Source organism: Astyanax mexicanus, chromosome 24 (genome assembly GCF_023375975.1).
Source record: "Astyanax mexicanus isolate ESR-SI-001 chromosome 24, AstMex3_surface, whole genome shotgun sequence".
In the NCBI taxonomy this organism is placed as follows: Eukaryota; Metazoa; Chordata; class Actinopteri; order Characiformes; family Acestrorhamphidae; genus Astyanax; species Astyanax mexicanus.
In genome coordinates, this window is record NC_064431.1 from 18,763,549 (window position 1) to 18,780,218 (window position 16,670).

At 38.3% G+C, this 16,670-nt stretch overlaps 1 protein-coding gene across 11 annotated transcripts in view; it reads right to left on the reverse strand.

The window, feature by feature from the left end:
* Positions 1–16,670, reverse strand: part of nfasca (neurofascin homolog (chicken) a) — a 204,459-nt gene that overhangs the window by 75,695 nt on the left and 112,094 nt on the right. For 10 of the 11 annotated variants that reach the window (XM_049471606.1, XM_049471615.1, XM_049471611.1 and 7 more), the window contains exons 3-7: positions 13,848–14,018; positions 6,570–6,587; positions 3,423–3,528; positions 992–1,188; positions 421–543 (exon numbers count right to left, since the gene is read on the reverse strand). In XM_049471606.1, the coding sequence (XP_049327563.1) occupies positions 421–543; positions 992–1,188; positions 3,423–3,528; positions 6,570–6,587; positions 13,848–13,941 (538 nt within the window). In that variant the 5' untranslated portion in view covers positions 13,942–14,018. The remainder of the gene's footprint in view (positions 1–420; positions 544–991; positions 1,189–3,422; positions 3,529–6,569; positions 6,588–13,847; positions 14,019–16,670) is intronic. The other variant, XM_049471609.1, reaches the window with a different exon arrangement.

Genomic DNA, 16,670 nt, shown 5'->3' on the forward strand with positions numbered 1-16,670 from the left:
GTTTTTCAAAGTGAGTGTGGTTGTCTGTCTGTGTGTGTGTGTGTGTGTGTGTGTGTGTATGTGCGTGCGTGTGTACGTGACTCCTGAGGGTGAGGCTGCTAAAATGTCTCGGAGGCTTTGGTTCTGTCTTCTCAGCTCTTTACCCAGCACTGCAGAGTCAGACACACACACACACACACTTACTAACACACACACACACACTACATCAGCAATAACACAGAGAGCTATCCTGAGGACACAGTGGGCGAGAGAATGAGAGAGTGAGAGACCAATATCCTGAATAAGAGAGTGAGAGAGAGAGAGAGAGAGAGAGAGACAGGAAGTGAGGCAGGTAGCACAACAAAGACTGAAAGACAATGGGGAGGAGAAAACTAACACACACACACACACACACAGATCAAGGAGATCAGGCAGACTGACCGCTGTTCATCCAGAAGGTGTTTGGAGGGGGGAGGCCAGGAGGGGGGTTGCAGGGGAGGATCAGTGAAGACCCCTCAGTGACCACCACCGGTTCCAGAACCTCTTTAGGCCACAGTGGAGATTCTGAGGAATATAAAAGAGAATACAGTTTGTACACAGGGTTTGTATACATAAAGCATGGCCAGTCATTTTACATACTGTAGTGCTTTCTCACATATTCTTTACAAACTGTTATAAATAATGCTTATAAATAACTTTATTTGCGTCTTTAACAATTTACCGTATCTTACGGAATATAAGGCGCACCATATTATAAGGCGCACTTATCAGTAAACATCTATTTTGTGGTCTATTTTCATACATAAGGCTCTTTCAGGATTATAAGGCGCAATATGCAACACTAGTAAGGAACAAGGGCGTCGCCATGTTTCCCTTCTAATGTCGTCTAAATAAACAACACTCATTTATTTTATTTAAACGAGTGCTGGAAGTTAATCTACACAGCTTTCTCTCCTGAAAACTCTTTATTTGGGTGAGTTAAGCTCTTCCTAAAAAAAAAAAGGATACCCACTGGACACTCGTAGCAGGATTTTGTTGGATATAGCCGTGCCAAAGTCGTTCAAAGCGAAACATTGGTATTCCCCCTCATACTCCTCAGGCTTTCCTCCGTTCCTGAAGCTGATCTCCAGCGTCCCAGAACGCTTCCGCATGGACACGCGTGGGTCCTTCTCAGCATTGAAGAACTTCCCATTCCGCCTCCACCAAAACCTGGAACATTCATGAACGTTTCACTTATACTAGTGCATCTCAAAAAATAAGGAGAAAACACTGCACAGATTTTGGAGTTGATATAACACAGTGGATCAACACCAGCAGATGTCTCTCCAAACCATCACTGATTGTAGAAACCTCACTCTAGACCTCAAGCAGTTTGGACTGTGTCTCTCCACTCTTCCTCCAGACTCTGCTCCCTTGATTTCCAAATGAAATTCTAAATTTACTGATGATCTGTGATGGTATGGAGAGCCATGTTATCTGCTTCTGTTGTTTTAACACATACATTTTTAACACACAATTTTTAACACACAAATTTTTTGAATATTGAACATTTTCAGCAGGATAATGCTCGCTCACACACAGGAATGTCTCTGCCAACACTTCCTTGTCCTGCCTGGTCATCAGATTATTCGCCAATACAGAACTTTTGTGGGAACAGCTGGGATGTCAGCTTTGGCAACCTATGATTTTTCAGGATCTACAGGTCCAGCTGCAACACCTGTGGGTAAATGTGAAGCAGGATGCCCATACAGAACCTGTACATCTCCATGGCCAACTTTATATTATCTTGTATCCAGGCTGGAGGTGCCAACAATAAACTTATTCCACAATAAACATATAAATATATTTGCCCTCACATTTTAAGCATTTAATTACATAGCAAATATCAACTTTCTGGTACAATACTTCCTGGTCAACCAGTATGTAGTGGTGTAAACCAGTTCTCCTTGCTGATTGGAGGATGTGAACAATCCACGTGAATTTATTTTAGTTTAATTAATGGCCCACTGGGGGCTTTATTCTAGAACAAACGTCCTCCTAAAGCCGGGCTAGTGGCAGGTTATATAAAGCCTAACAGGCCTGTAAACAAACAGCCAGCGTGAATAGGAGCACTGTGTCCACTGCGCTCAGCTGCCCTGGCCGGCCTTTTCTTTTATTTGTTTGTTGTTTACGTAAGCTGAGAGAGGGACGAGACCCGACGCCCACTGTCCAATGTCCGTCCACCTCTCTGGAGGGGAAGATGGGTGAGATAGGCTGCGTCATGTTTGAGGGACATAACGCCACCTAGCAGAACGTGCTGAGCTTTCCGTGCTCATCCTAATGGTTGTCAGTGTTAATTAGAGAGACAGAAAGAGATGTAAGAGGACAGAATGGGACAAAGGACAAAGACCAGAACAGTGGGGACAGTGAGACGGGACAAAGCAAGCCAGCAAAAAAAAAAAGAGGAGAGCTATTTATGTGAGCTAAAGGGACGCTGGCTGTGCTGTGAGGTCAGGAATAGAGTTACAGCATTAACCAAACTCTAGAAAGATGTTTTTCTTTTGTGCCAAAAGCAGAACACCGAACATGTTTTTGGGCAGATTTTCATTAATTCTTTTTAAAAACCTTTTTTTTCGACTGAATTAATTATATAAGCCTTAACGTAATGTACTAATCATACATTTAGCTAGCTAGCTACCTCAGCAGTGCAATTTTAGTCACAAATTTACCTCAGAAGTGCTATTCAAGTCACACGTATCAAGCTAATTTGTGAGCTAATGGGATGCTGGCTCTGCTGGAGGGTGAGGAATTGAGTTACAGTGATAACCAGTTTCACAAAATACAAATTAGTGTAAAATAATTTTTTTTTTTGGTCCAAAACCAAAATGAAAAATTCCAAATTACATTTTACAATACACATTTACAAAACCTATGATTTACAAAACAAACAAGCACAATGCTTTTACCCCAGCAATGCCTTTCTAATCATACAATTAGCAAGCTAGCTACCTCAGCAGAGCAATTTTAGTCACAAATTTAACTCAGAAATGCTACTCAAATAACATGATTCTAGCTATTTTGGAATTTAGACAGATAAACGAATCCATTCTTTTTTCAAGATATTAAATAAATTACAGTTTAAATCCAAAAGCAGCCATCCAGTGCATGTGTTCAAGTTTTTGTTCTGTTATATGTGTAATTCTGTTTATCATCATTATGATAATACTTGCGGGTAATTGTGACATATTGTAATACCGTGATATTTTCTGAGACTGTTATCATACCAGAAAATTTTTTACTGTTGCCGAAAAGCCTAAATGGACCGAATTGGCCCACAAAAAAAAAGTAGAAGACAAAGAAGGAGGGTAAGAAGAAACCCAAGAAAGGACTCCAAGCCAATAGAGGAAAAAAGAGAGAGAGAGAAATAAAGAACGAGAGAAATAAAGGGCTTTGTGCGTTCTTACGTTGGCACGGGGTTCCCCTTGGCCTCGCACTCAATGATGATGTTATCTCGGGGGTCCACAATGTAGTCCTTCACAGACTGCTTCACAATGGTGGGGGGCTGTTTCACTGCAGGGGAGGAGAAATGTATATCAGAGCAGCTCTGTGGATTCAGTCATAATAGGGATAATATTACATTTCCAACTTCAAATATTGAAAATTAGGCACATTTTCAATATTAACTATTGCTAAATTTCCTGTTATGTAGTGGATCAAATGGAAAAATACAACCTTAATAATTGCTTAGTAAGTGTAAACAATATGCAAATCATGTGTATGTTCATAAAGATTGTTTTATATTAGACACAATTTGATTCAATAATTTCCATTTTTTTAGTATCATATATAATATCCTGTTTCATGGCATAGAAGTTGTAACAGTTTGTGTTCTCTCAGCAAATCATTCTGAAATTCATGCTAAAACTTCAGTAAAATATGATAAAATAAATGATAAAATCGTATTAAATTGTACAAAGAATGAAAAAAGAAAGCTATTTCTATTTCATTAGTAGTATTCTTTATTTAAAAAATAGTTAGCGCTAGGTATAGCTAGCTAGCAAGTAATATTCAACAATACTACACTTACTATTTAGGCTTTAAGCAACAAACTATATTTAAAAATGATTACACATTTTCTTCATATAAATAAAAGTCAAATAAATACACACAGACCTGCTTATGTGGCTTGGTTTATCTTTTAATATTTTTTAAAGCTTTAAAAGTATGGCTAACATTTAGCCCTAAGATTAGGTAGCTGCTGCTAACTAATAAACTACTAGCAAGCTAATTAGCTGATTTATGTTCTGTTGAGTTTTATAGAAAATGATAAGTCATACAGTATCAAAGACCACATAAGCATGTTTCTTTTACAATTATCTACTTAGCTAGTTAACTGGCTGGCTAACAACTCAGTGAAGTGTAGTAAGGCAGGCATGACGACTGAGGTGTTAGCTTAGCTAGTGTTAGCTGCATTAAATAAACAGAATTATAGCTTAATTCTTATAAAAAACATTTTATTTTAAAGTCAAACGAGCGCTGTATGTTAATCTACACAGATTTCTCTCATGAAAAGCGCTTCCATTTATTTACACTAAGCTTAGATTTCCAGTACTTTAGCACAGTTAGCACCACGTAGCTTGTTTTAACACAGTAAACACGCAGTCTACAGTCCAATATACTCTCCTCTGAATGGCAAAATAGCTGCGGTTAGCGGCTAATGCTAATACTGCTCCAGCCTCGGTGCTTCTGAGTTTGAAAAAAAACCTCTGAAGCATTTAAAAAAATATAAAGTATATAATTAGAGAGCATGCAACAAATGCTGTTTTTTTAGAATGTTCTAAGCAATTTTAATTAATGTTTTTAATTATATATCATATATCTTTGTAAAAGATACTATTCCTAAAAATAAAATACATTTTACAGTTATGCAGATGCATGGGCATTTGGATGGTCATTTCAAATGTAGCTATTTAGTTACATGGTTTCTCACAACACTAAACACAAAACTCCCTCTAACTGAGTATGTTATACTATTTATTCTGTAGGTTTAATTATTGTTCTCATCTATAATCAATGCATCCGTCATCAGACCAGAAGTTTTAGCGTAAAGTAGCCTAATCAAAGATGGCTGCCACTTTGGTTTCTTGGCTAATATGGAGATCTCTGTTAAGCCCTATCCGGACGGGATTAGTTTTTCAGGGGGACGTCTGTAAAAAATATTCCACACTTCTACTCAGTGATAAAACTCTTGCATCTGGACTGCAATTAAAAAACAGGAGCACCAGTGAGTTTTTTGGCTTTCTCAGTCACATGACATTGCGTTTAGTAGTGCCTCCATCTCCACTTGCTGTTGTTTTTACGTGGATCTCTGTTAAACCGTGCACCCAAAATGTCATTACGGTGCGTAGCAGTGGACAAAGTGAGAAACTAATCCCATCCGGACAGGATAGTCATTTTTGTTTCGTTTTCTTGCCTTGCTTCACTTCTGCACTTCTAGAGTCTTGGCAAAAAACGTAGGAGTGCCTTGATCTTAGGGAATTTCTAAGTAGATAACAATAAATATCAATCGACTGCCATAAGCAGAAGGAAACGTATCCTTCAAGCTGCCAAGGAGTTGTGTGAACAGCAGAAAATGGCAAAGGCAGCGAGGGAAAACGATGCATAAGCAACTTTTACCTGAAGCTCCTAGCTCGCCTGTGAAAAGGAGACAGTGTCAAATCGGCAGATGTTCAGAAAACACAATTTACGACACCTGCGAGACATGTAAAGGACTTGTGTGCGTCAACAGCTTTAAAGCTGCACCAAAACTGCGCTAATGCTTTGATGAATGAAAAAGTAAAAATAAAAATAATAATGATGAAAAAGCGATGTACGCAGAAGCACAGTGCGCTAAAAAGTAAATTATTTTAACAGCATAGCCTAGCAAATATGCAATTCATGACTTGTCATGGTCATGATAAACACAATGCGTTACACACATCATACTTAGGCTATTGTTCTGAGCTGTCAGTCACAGGGCTTGCAAGTCTCACGCATTGGACATGAGACACACACAATTCAAGCAGTCCACATGCTTTTTATTTGGTCATGCCCACTTTTAAAAGGAGAAAAAAAAACGTTTTGTATTTTCAGGATGCGCTATATCGTGTGGAAAGACTTATTAGTGAATGAATGAATGTTATAAAGCTGGATGCTTCGTCCAGTTTGAAGTGTTGAAATGTTTAGATCACACATGAGGGACCATACTTATTAAAGGAATTATAACATTATCGACAGCATACAACTAAAGGCTAAAGAGGTTTTGTTTTTTTTCTGGTAGAAGCAAGTTTAATACCTTCAAGCCACCATTTTTTCATGTTAATGTTCTGCTCTGCCTCTGTTTATAAGCTTGTAGGGCTGGAACACGTGCAGCACTTCCACAATATGGGTGTTAATCTCCACTACACAGCATTAACCCAGCGCTCCAGCGGAACTGGGACAGTGCCCAAAGCCGGAGCAGCAGCCATGACTGCATGGTTGAGATTGGAGCTGTGATAACCTCAGATTAAAGCCTAATTGGAACAAGACGCTGTTTAAATGAACAAGTTAATCCGTGTTAATGAAGCACTTACAGTCCTGCAGGATCCTCGCTGTTAGTTCCAGGGGAGGGGCCAGAAGAAAAACACACATAAGTGAAATAGTGAAAGACAGAGAGAGTGAACGAGGGAGAGAGAGAAAGAGACAGAGAGGGGGAGAGAGATAGACGCAAATGCAACAGAAAGCATGGTTACTTTTATGCATACTACATTTATGCAATTAAAGGGCCCATATCAAGATTTTTTATAAAATACAAACTCGATGTAGTCTGCAAAATTTAAGTTTGTAAGCATATCCCATCATCTAGCGATCTACACTGGTGCACTGGTCAATTGTGGATTGTGCAGCTGGATTTAGGGCGTGTCGGTGTGTCTTTGGTATCATGAGGGTACAAAAAATATGTCTTGCATGGCTCAAAATGCGCAAAAGGCATGTACTAATTCTCTTAATTAATCATGGGTGTGTTTCGCACACAACATGAAATAAACCAATCAGTGTGTCACTTATCATTCCCTTTAAGAGGCAGGTGAGCTCTGACTTTGGCATGTTCGTATCTTAACAGTGCAGTGCTTTTGTGCATCTCAGCAAAGGATACTGAACTCCACGTTCACGCTGTGAAGGTACACCAGCAGCTCATTTAAAGGAAAAGCAATGTTATTTTTTTATTCTTTATTCTCTTTATTGTTGAGCTAAAAGTCGTTTTTGCGCTCTGCAGTGCATGCGCATGTGTGTGTAACGAGCAGAGGTGTAAGCGTGCTGGGTGCACCTATAAGGAATGGACTCTGGCTATTAACTGTTGTCTAGGTTAATTTCAATCAGTGGCCTACCTGTTTTTTTCCACCGCCAAAATAGTAACACGCCAGAAACACACCTCACATTCAAACCACCACGCCCGTCAGTGAAGATTTATTCCTAAACTCAGACGTCATTTTAACAGTGTGGGCACAAGGCTTTGAAGACAGAGCTCTTCAAAGAGCACTTACTCTCCTAACACCTCTAACACACTAACTACTTCTTCCCCTCCTTCACTTCTCTATCCCTTTATTTCCCTTCGACCTCCTTTAAGCCCTATCTAAAATGGGTTATCTAAATTCCTATTACTTTGTACTTCATTATTGTAAGTCGCTTTGGACAAAAGCGTCTGCCAAATGTAATGTAATGTAATGTAAAAGGCTTAAAAATATAGACTCTTCACGAAGTGTAAGGAAGGCCCATTGTGTCAAAAGTCATGGGACAAGCTCAGTGAATGCAAAAATAGCGAAATGTATGATATGGGCCCTTAAAGTTTTAGTAAAAGCAAAAACAACAACAACAATAACAAACATTATTATATCAGTTAGAGTGATGGACTATGGAACTAGTATATTATTACTATATTACATTTATGACTAATGTATTAGGAATGCACACTGTTTTAGATATTAAACATTATATACATACATACACACAGAATGCAAAAAACAGACTAGTATACGAAAGCCAAAGAGGGGGACTTACCTGTTAATGGGTTCCAGGTGTGTGGAGGGTGGAGCAAAAGAGAAAAAAGAGCTTTAGTTTTCAGTTTATTAAACAAACACATGGACATGACCTCTCTATAATAATTTCTGATAATCCTAATACTCTGTAATGTCAATATGCATTAATTTATTGATTTATTGAATTCATTTATTGATTTAATTTAGGATACTTACATAAATAATTATATGTGTGAATTTTGTTCTCTGAATATTTGTAATACTCAAAAGTGAATTGCTCTTTATAGGTAATATATAATTGCATTATTATGTTATTATATTATAATTAGCCTATATCTGTGAAAAACTGGTCTTAAATTGACAATAAAGTCACAATTTTTCACAAGTTATTTAAAGGAGCGAATTATTGTGAATTATTTAAATTATTATTATTTTTTTAATAACCCTTGAACTTTTTCACATATTACAGATTTCACAGACTTTGAGTGAGAGCTTAACAGTAGCACATAATTGTGAGGTGGAATAAAAATGATACACCGTTTTCCAAATTTTTATAAAAATTTTAAAAAGACCAAATTACACACAGCTGGACTTTCCTATCTAATTAAGTGATTCTAAAGGCATTTGATTGCACTGACTTTTTTATTTAGTGGTTTCAGAGTTCTAAAAGGGGTACTAAATACTTTTGCATGTTACACTTTTTTTTAATCATGTATAGTTTTTATTTCACTCACAATTATGTTCTACATTGTGTTTGTCTATCACTTACTTAAAATATTAATAAAATAAATTTAAGTTTGTGGTTGTAAGGTGACAAAATATATATATAAAAAAAGAATAATTTTGCAAGCCACTGTATTAGTATATTTCGCCAATGCAAAAAAGCCTTGTTGTGACAGGCCTGACTGTATCATGACAGACATTAATGTGACATATTAAGTACAATGTACAATACATTACTGTCATGTACATCAAAGCATTTTCAAGATATTTGTCATATTGCAACTGACACCATATTTGCATTTAATTTATTTTGGTTATAAAATGACAGACATGGTGTGGGACCTATAATAACTGTCATTTATCACATCATGATGATATATATGACAATGAAAACTCTATTGTGCTGCACTAATTAAAATATGTGACCTTTATTTTGAAGGTCAGTTCTCCTGAGACGATTTTATTACGGGGCCTCGTATATCTGTTGCCTATAGTTCTCTTTTGATCGCAATGTTTGGACAGATGCAGCTCTGGACCTCTGCTCTTCATTATCGAGCCTCAGTCATAACATATGCACAACATCACAATGGCCAATGGGTTAGAGCATCATAAAAGAGCGTATGAGTGTGTGGGGGAGCGGAGAGAGAGAGAGAGAGAGATCGAAACCAAGGTCAGCTGCACGGCGATGACAAGACTCATCAATAGCAGACTCATCAATAAAGGAGGAAAAGGGATAAAAGGGGGTTGTGGGTAAAGCTGAGAAACAGAACTGGACACACAGAGAAAAGTGCGGTGTAAACAAGAAACCTGGAGCACTAGTAGTAATATGAAGTACACTAACAACTCAGCGATATGTGCAGGACATCCTGCGGCCACATGTGTTGCTGCCTCTCATGGCAGGACTTCCAATCTGCATGTTTCAGTAGGATAATGCTCACCCACACACAGCAATGGTTTTCCAAGAAAGTCTGCGCCATATTGCAGCACTTCTTTGGTGCTGCAATCTGGCAGAGACCTTTTTGAAAAACCCTTGCAATTTCTTGGTATATTTTTCTTTCAAAGAACATATTTTATCTAAACACAGGGAAAAAATAGACATCACCCTGCTAACATGTGTGTTCAACACAGAAAAATATGATACAATATCTCCTAATAGCGAATTCTACTGAATCCATTTCAAAAGGTCAAGAGGACACACACTATTATGCACTCCGCAGATGTGAAGCCTGAGGCCCAATCATCTCTTTCTGCAGAGATCAATACAAGCTGATGACACTAAATAAACCGAAACGAGTGAGACTGAACGAGAGAGTAAGTGTGTGAGCACAAAGAGAAGATAAGAAAGAGGGAGAGCAGACAAAGACAGATGGAAAGAGAGACATGAGTGAGAGAGGGATGAGAGAGTGGGAGGATAAGAAAGAAGGAGAGAGAGACTAAAGTAAAGAGAGAGACAAAGAGAGAGAGAAAGAAAGAGAGAGATGGATAGAGAGACTAAAGAAAAGAGAGAAAAGGAGAAATTAAGAGAGACTAAAGGGAAGAGAGATAGAGAGAGTCTAAGGGAAAAAGAGAGAAAGGGAAAGAGATAGACTAAGGGAAACAGAAAAAAATAGAGAGAGGAAGAGAAAATGAGAGACTAACGGAAAGAGAAAGAGGGAGAGAGAGATTAAGGGAAAGAGAGAGAGAGAGGGAGCGAAAAAGAGAGACTAAGGGACAGATAGAGAAGGCGAGACAGAGAGGGAAGAGAAAGAGAGGGAGAGAGAGACAGACTAAGGGAAAGAGAGTTAGAGGAAGAGAGAGATTAAGGGAAAGAGAGAGAGGGGAAAGAGAGAGGGAGGGAGTAAATATCTAAGGGAAAGAGAGAGAGAGAGGAAGCGAAAAAGAAAGACTTAGGGACAGACAGAGAAGGTGAGAGAGAAGAAAGAGAGAGAGAAGGAGAGACAGACTAAGGGAAAGAGAGTTAGAGGAAGAGAGAGTAAGGGAAAGAGAGAGAGGGGAAAGAGAGAGGGAGGGAGTAAATATCTAAGGGAAAGAGAGAAAAGGGGTAGCGAATAACAGATACTAAGGGAAAGAGAGAGAGAGAGAGAGAGAGAGAGCGAAAAAGAAAGACTAAGAGACAGATAGAAAAGGGAAGAGGGGGAAAGAGAGAAGAACAGAGAAAGGGAGAGAAAAAGAGAGACTAAGGGAAAGAGAAGAAGGGAGAGAGGGAGAGACTAAGGGAAGGAGAGAGAGAAGGAGAAAGAGACTAAGGGAAAGATAGATAGAGGGAGGGAGAGAGAGAGACTAAGGGAAAGAGAGAGGGAGGGAAAGAGAGAGAGAATAAAGGAATAAGAGAGAGAGAGGGAGGGAAAGAAAGAACTGATATGTGAATGATTACAGTTGTGGTCTGATCAGACACATGGTCTTTCCACAAGAGGTCAGTAAATGCTTTAAGAGGCTACTTTTGTGTAGTGTTCCTCTTGGTGAGAGATTGTTGATTGTTGCTAAACATGCCTCTCTGATGTACTCATAGACTTTTTACTTAGTTAAGAAAATTTGAGAGGATAGAGAGTAAGCGAGAAAGAGAAAAAGTGACTGAGAAAAAGAGAAAAAACGAGAAATGGCTTGGATGTGCTGACAGATGCTGGTCAGAGCGAATCGTCCTCATTGTTCAGAATGATTGGGATGAGGTGGGGGTGGGGATGGGACACTCTATGCTCTGCCGAATCATTTTTCATAAGGAAAGGGGGGGTCAGTGTGAAACCTGCACTGCTATTGTTGAGCTGAGAATAGAAACTGAAGCAGCGGGAAAACGACAGCAGACGGGAGGCTGTGTTACCTTTCTCTTTGTTTGAGATAGCTGGAGAAGTGTGAGAAACTGGTGGGGGGTAGAAGGACACAGGGGGGTTCTCTACCCATTTACAAAACTGTGAAATAACATGGGTATGATGCGGGAGAATGTGGGGAATGACGATGAATGTCTAGAAGATGTATATATGTAAAATGTATGTATGTTTTATTTAAAAGAAAGGTAAATGTTATGGAGTCGCAGAGGTTCCTAATGGTGATTTGTGAAAATTCATCTCATCTCTTTATTTGCAGTAAGCTTAGATTTCCAAATTTCCACTGAGACACCAGCAGCTAACTGCTAGCGCTAGCCACGGTTAGCAGCTAATGCCACCTGACAGCGTTACACTAAGTAACCCTGAGTGTTCCAGTAAGCCAGGACGATATTAGCTAGCGGTTCTTCCACATAGCTTGTTTTAACACGGTAAACACGCAGACTACAGTCCGATAATACTCACCTCTGGACGGAGAAAGAGCTAGCCCTTAGCACGATTAGCAACTAATGCTAATGTTGCTCCATCAGTGCTAGCCAGGGTTAGCAGCATGCTACAGTCTGATAAAACTCACCTCTAAATGATGAAAAAGCTAGCACTTAGCGCGGTTAGCGGCTAATGATAATATTCCTGGACAAACTTCACCAAAACCCCTCGTTTAAATCATTGGAGTTCAGCAGAGTGTCTGGTAAAATTCATACATAAGGCGCACTGACGATTTTTGGGAAAATAAAAGGATTTTAAGTGTACCTTATAGTGTGAAAAATACAGTATACAAGCTGGGTGTGTATTCACTTGCATATTTGTGTCAGCAGCTGTTGCTGAACATATATACATTCATTAAAAGGGGTGTCCACAAATATTTGGACACTGATTTTTGACTGAACTATATTTTTAATGACCCTGCTAATATGTGCTAGTGTTAATTAATAATAAGTTCAGTCTATTACACAAAGTTGGTTAAAAAAAGAGAGATTTGATTACACATATAATCAGATCTCTGTGGGTGGTGTGAAGAGATGAGAGAGCATCTGAGGATCAGAGCATGGCATATGCATTAATTCACACTGTGCGTAGTGAAGTGGTATGAATTGAGTGTGAGGTGTGTATATGAGTGTGAAAAAAAGAGGAGGGGGGTGATGTTCTCTCCCTGTGCTTTTCTAGGGACAACACTACACTCACACTCCTTTTAAAATCGTTGTTTTTAACACATATTTTATATACACAGCTCTGGAAAAAATTAAGAGACCACTTCAGTTTCTCTGATTTAGCTATTTATATGTTTATGTTTGAGAAAAATTAACATTTTTGTTTTATTTTATAAACCATTGACAACATTTACCCCAAAATCCATATAAAAATATTGTTTTTTAGAGCATTTATTTGCAAAAAAATGAGAAATGGCTGAAATAACAAAAAAGATACAGAGCTTCCAGACCCCCAAAATTAATATTTGGTGGAATAACCCTGTTTTTTAATCACAGTTTTCATGCATCTTGGCATGTTCTCCTCCACCAGTCTTACACACTGCTTTTGGATAACTTTATGCCACTCCTGGTGTAAACATTCAAGCAGTTCAGCTTGGTTTGATGGCTTGTGATCATCCATCTTCCTTTTGATTATATTCCAGAGGTTTTCAATTTGGTAAAATAAAAAAACTCATAATTTAAAAAGTGGTCTCTTTTTTTCAGAGCTGGATATATACACACACACAGACACTTCTATATCACATATAGCAATAAAAACAAACAGTGGACCCTGCCACCAATTCTGTTTTATGCCAATATGTCCATAAAAAGCCACTGCTTATAATGTTACTTTTTACTTTATTAAGGATTATTTAGGATTACATGATATTATTAAAAGCTCATTTGGCTTTTTAAATAACTGTGAATTAATACTTATGTTATTATATTATCATTATATCAGTGTTAAAAAAAAATGTCTTAAAATGACAAAAACAGAGTTCATAATAATAATATCTGGGACAAAATAGTATCCAAAAATATAGTTATCGTGACAGGCCTTCTGAGAATAAAGAAATGATATATGCCAACACAACACAACTTCGGAAATGGAATGTCTCATCCATGTGGCACCCACTGTCAGACCTCTCTCCAAATCAGTTTCAACATAGGATAATTCCCGCTGCCTTGCCATGACCATGTTGGCCAATGTTCAACCTCGCTCACAAGATAACACCTCACAATTTTGCTGTCCCATGACTTTTGGCATGTCAGTGTGCATGTATAGTCGTAACATTGTTTCTATATATGATGGCTGTATGAATGTAACTCACGGTCTTGAGGGACTTCGATGGGAGCCGCCTTCCTCCACAGAAGCACAATGATTGACAGCACAGCCAGGGCCGCCCGCTGCCCCTGCGGCCACATCTCTGTCCGGCAACGGCTAGCCGCTCCTCCCGCACTCCGTACTGGTTTAGTGGCACACCTTTGGCAGTGGTTTTGACCTATAAAAAAACATTACAACAATAAAACAGTTAAAAACAATTATTTCTGTGAATGATTTTTTTTATTATTAATATGACTCAAAAAACTATGTATTTCATAGCCCTTGGTTGAAGAAATAGTAAATTTTTTGAACCTTAAGCAATGCTAATATATGCATACAGTACAAGTCAAAATTGTAGATACGCCTTCTCATTCAAGGTTTTTTCCCTAAATTAATGAATAAATTGTTATATAGTAACTTAAAAGTTAGCATTTATGTTGCTCCTATCTGTGCTTTGGTTAACTTTCTGAGGTTTTTGAGGCTGCTAACTCTGATGAACTTGTCCTGCGCAACAGGTCTTCCTTTCCTAGGGTGGTCCTGATGAGAGCCAGTTTCATCATAATGTTTTTGATGGTCTTTGCGACTGACCTTAGGAAAACTTTCAAAGCTTATGAATTTTTTCTCAAACACATTAAGAGGACAAGAAATTCAAGCAATTAACTCTTGACAAGTTCAGCACAGCTGTTAACTGAAAGCTCACATTCCATGTGGCACATGAGAAAACTGACTGAGACAATCCAGCCAAGATGTGCAAATATGTCATCTAAGCAGGAGGTGCTACTTTAAAGAATGTAAAATATAAAACATATTCTGGTTTGTTTAACACTTTTTTCTTTACTAAATAATTCCATATGTTTCTTATGTATGATTTTATTATTATTCTATAATGCGGAACATTTTAGAATAGTGAAAAAACACTTAAATTAAGGTGTATCCAAACGTTTGACTGGTACTGTATATATGGGTCAGTTTATGATAAAGTTTTATGAAATAGCTATTGTTTTATAGAATTAATACATAACATGTTATGGTAAAATATACTTACATTTTAAAATATATAAAATAAGTATATAAGTATAAATTATACCACAGTTAGTTCCGACCCTGCAATGTGATTGGCTGAGAGTGGCGAAGCTCTCCATGTATTAGTCCACCACATACAGGTAACCTCGCAACGAGGCAGCGCTTACAAGCCAAACAGGGCAGCTACAAACAGAGAAACAATGGAACTATTTTAACTCGCTGAGTGTTTAAAACCAAATAGATTGTATTTTATCGTCGTCTTTATCTCAAAATCTTTCAATAAACAGTGATAATGGAACTGTGGTATAATCGCAATAATACACTCGAGGTTCATTCTATAACGTGTAATATTGGCACTGCTGTGCTGATCTACGGAACTCGGCCTGCAGCACAGCAGTGCCGATATTACACTCCCTCTCGTGTATTATTGCTTAAATAAGTTATTTCAACAATTAAATAGTTCGTAATTGATTCAATTTAAAATAACATGGTGGTAAAAAGGTTTGTAAAAGCAAAATAAGTCATATACTTAGATTATATGCATTATATAGATATAGTATGAGTGAAAGGGAGAATGCAGTATATGTGTGAAGGTTTCAGATGGCCTATATTTTCAGCTGAGGCGAGCGTTCCCATGAGAGAGTGTCCTGCCCCCAGCTCTGAGACCGCCTTTACTACAGGGTTTCAGCATCTAAACCAAATACTGCACCAAAACTAGAGCCCACACTGCAGAAATCAGGGCAGCAGAAAACCTGCCAGCGGGAGGGGATCCCATCGTGTTCAGAAGCGTATGTACAGTAGATACAGTAGGGATCACCAACATCATCTGTTGTACCCATAGTGCTGCTTGAAAATGTTGGATCTTTGGTCTGTAACATGGTTTTACACGTTCTATTTTTGGTTTCTAACCAAACTGGAGTTTGAAGTCTAAAGGTCTGGACCAAACAAGTTATGTGTGACTGCAGCCTGAATTTTATTGTAATGTTGATGTAAGTTGTAAATATCCTCTGTTTGTAGATTTTTTTTTTCTGGAAAACAGGATATACCCTGTTTACAACTTGAAAGCGTCAAGGCCCGCCTAATAATAATAATAATAATAATAATAATAATCTTAAAAAAAGTAAAATAAACTCTTGGTACCATAACTTTACCCTGAAACAGTGATTTAGGCTTTCCAAATATAGTACATGAACTTTTTATTGAACACATGCTCTAGTATTGTGCTTCTTTTGTATTTTTACCTTTAAATATACACATAAGAGTAGCACGGTTTGAAAGGGTAGCACAACTTGACGTATCCGTGACGTTTTTAATTCAAATGAAGCAACAGGTGTAGTCAATCATAAGTTTAGGATTTTTTAATCAACCTCACTGCGGGCCGCGGGTTTGAGACCCCTGATTTAAAGTGCTACTACAGATTACTGTCTCCTTCTGAGGATGAGCCTGCAGACCCCTAGGCCCACCAGTTGAGAACCCCTGCGCTAGAGCACAGCGGTAAAAACAAAGGATCGGTAGTGGATTAAGCTAGTAAGAGCCAAAATGTGCCGATATCTGCTGCTGGGCACACAAGATTTTAGAAGTGTGTGTGTGTGTGTGTGTGTGTGTATGTGTGTGTTATTTATAATACAGTGCATTGGTATGTGACTGTATTGCTGTGCTCCAGTAACTCCCAGTCTCTGCACCACTACATCTGTCAGGGAAATAAGAGCTGATCCACGGACCCGGCCGAGCATCCAGAACCCTTACTGTGTACCGTCCTATCTCTCTTTCTCTTTCTCTCTCTCTCTCTCTCTCTCTCTCTCTCTCT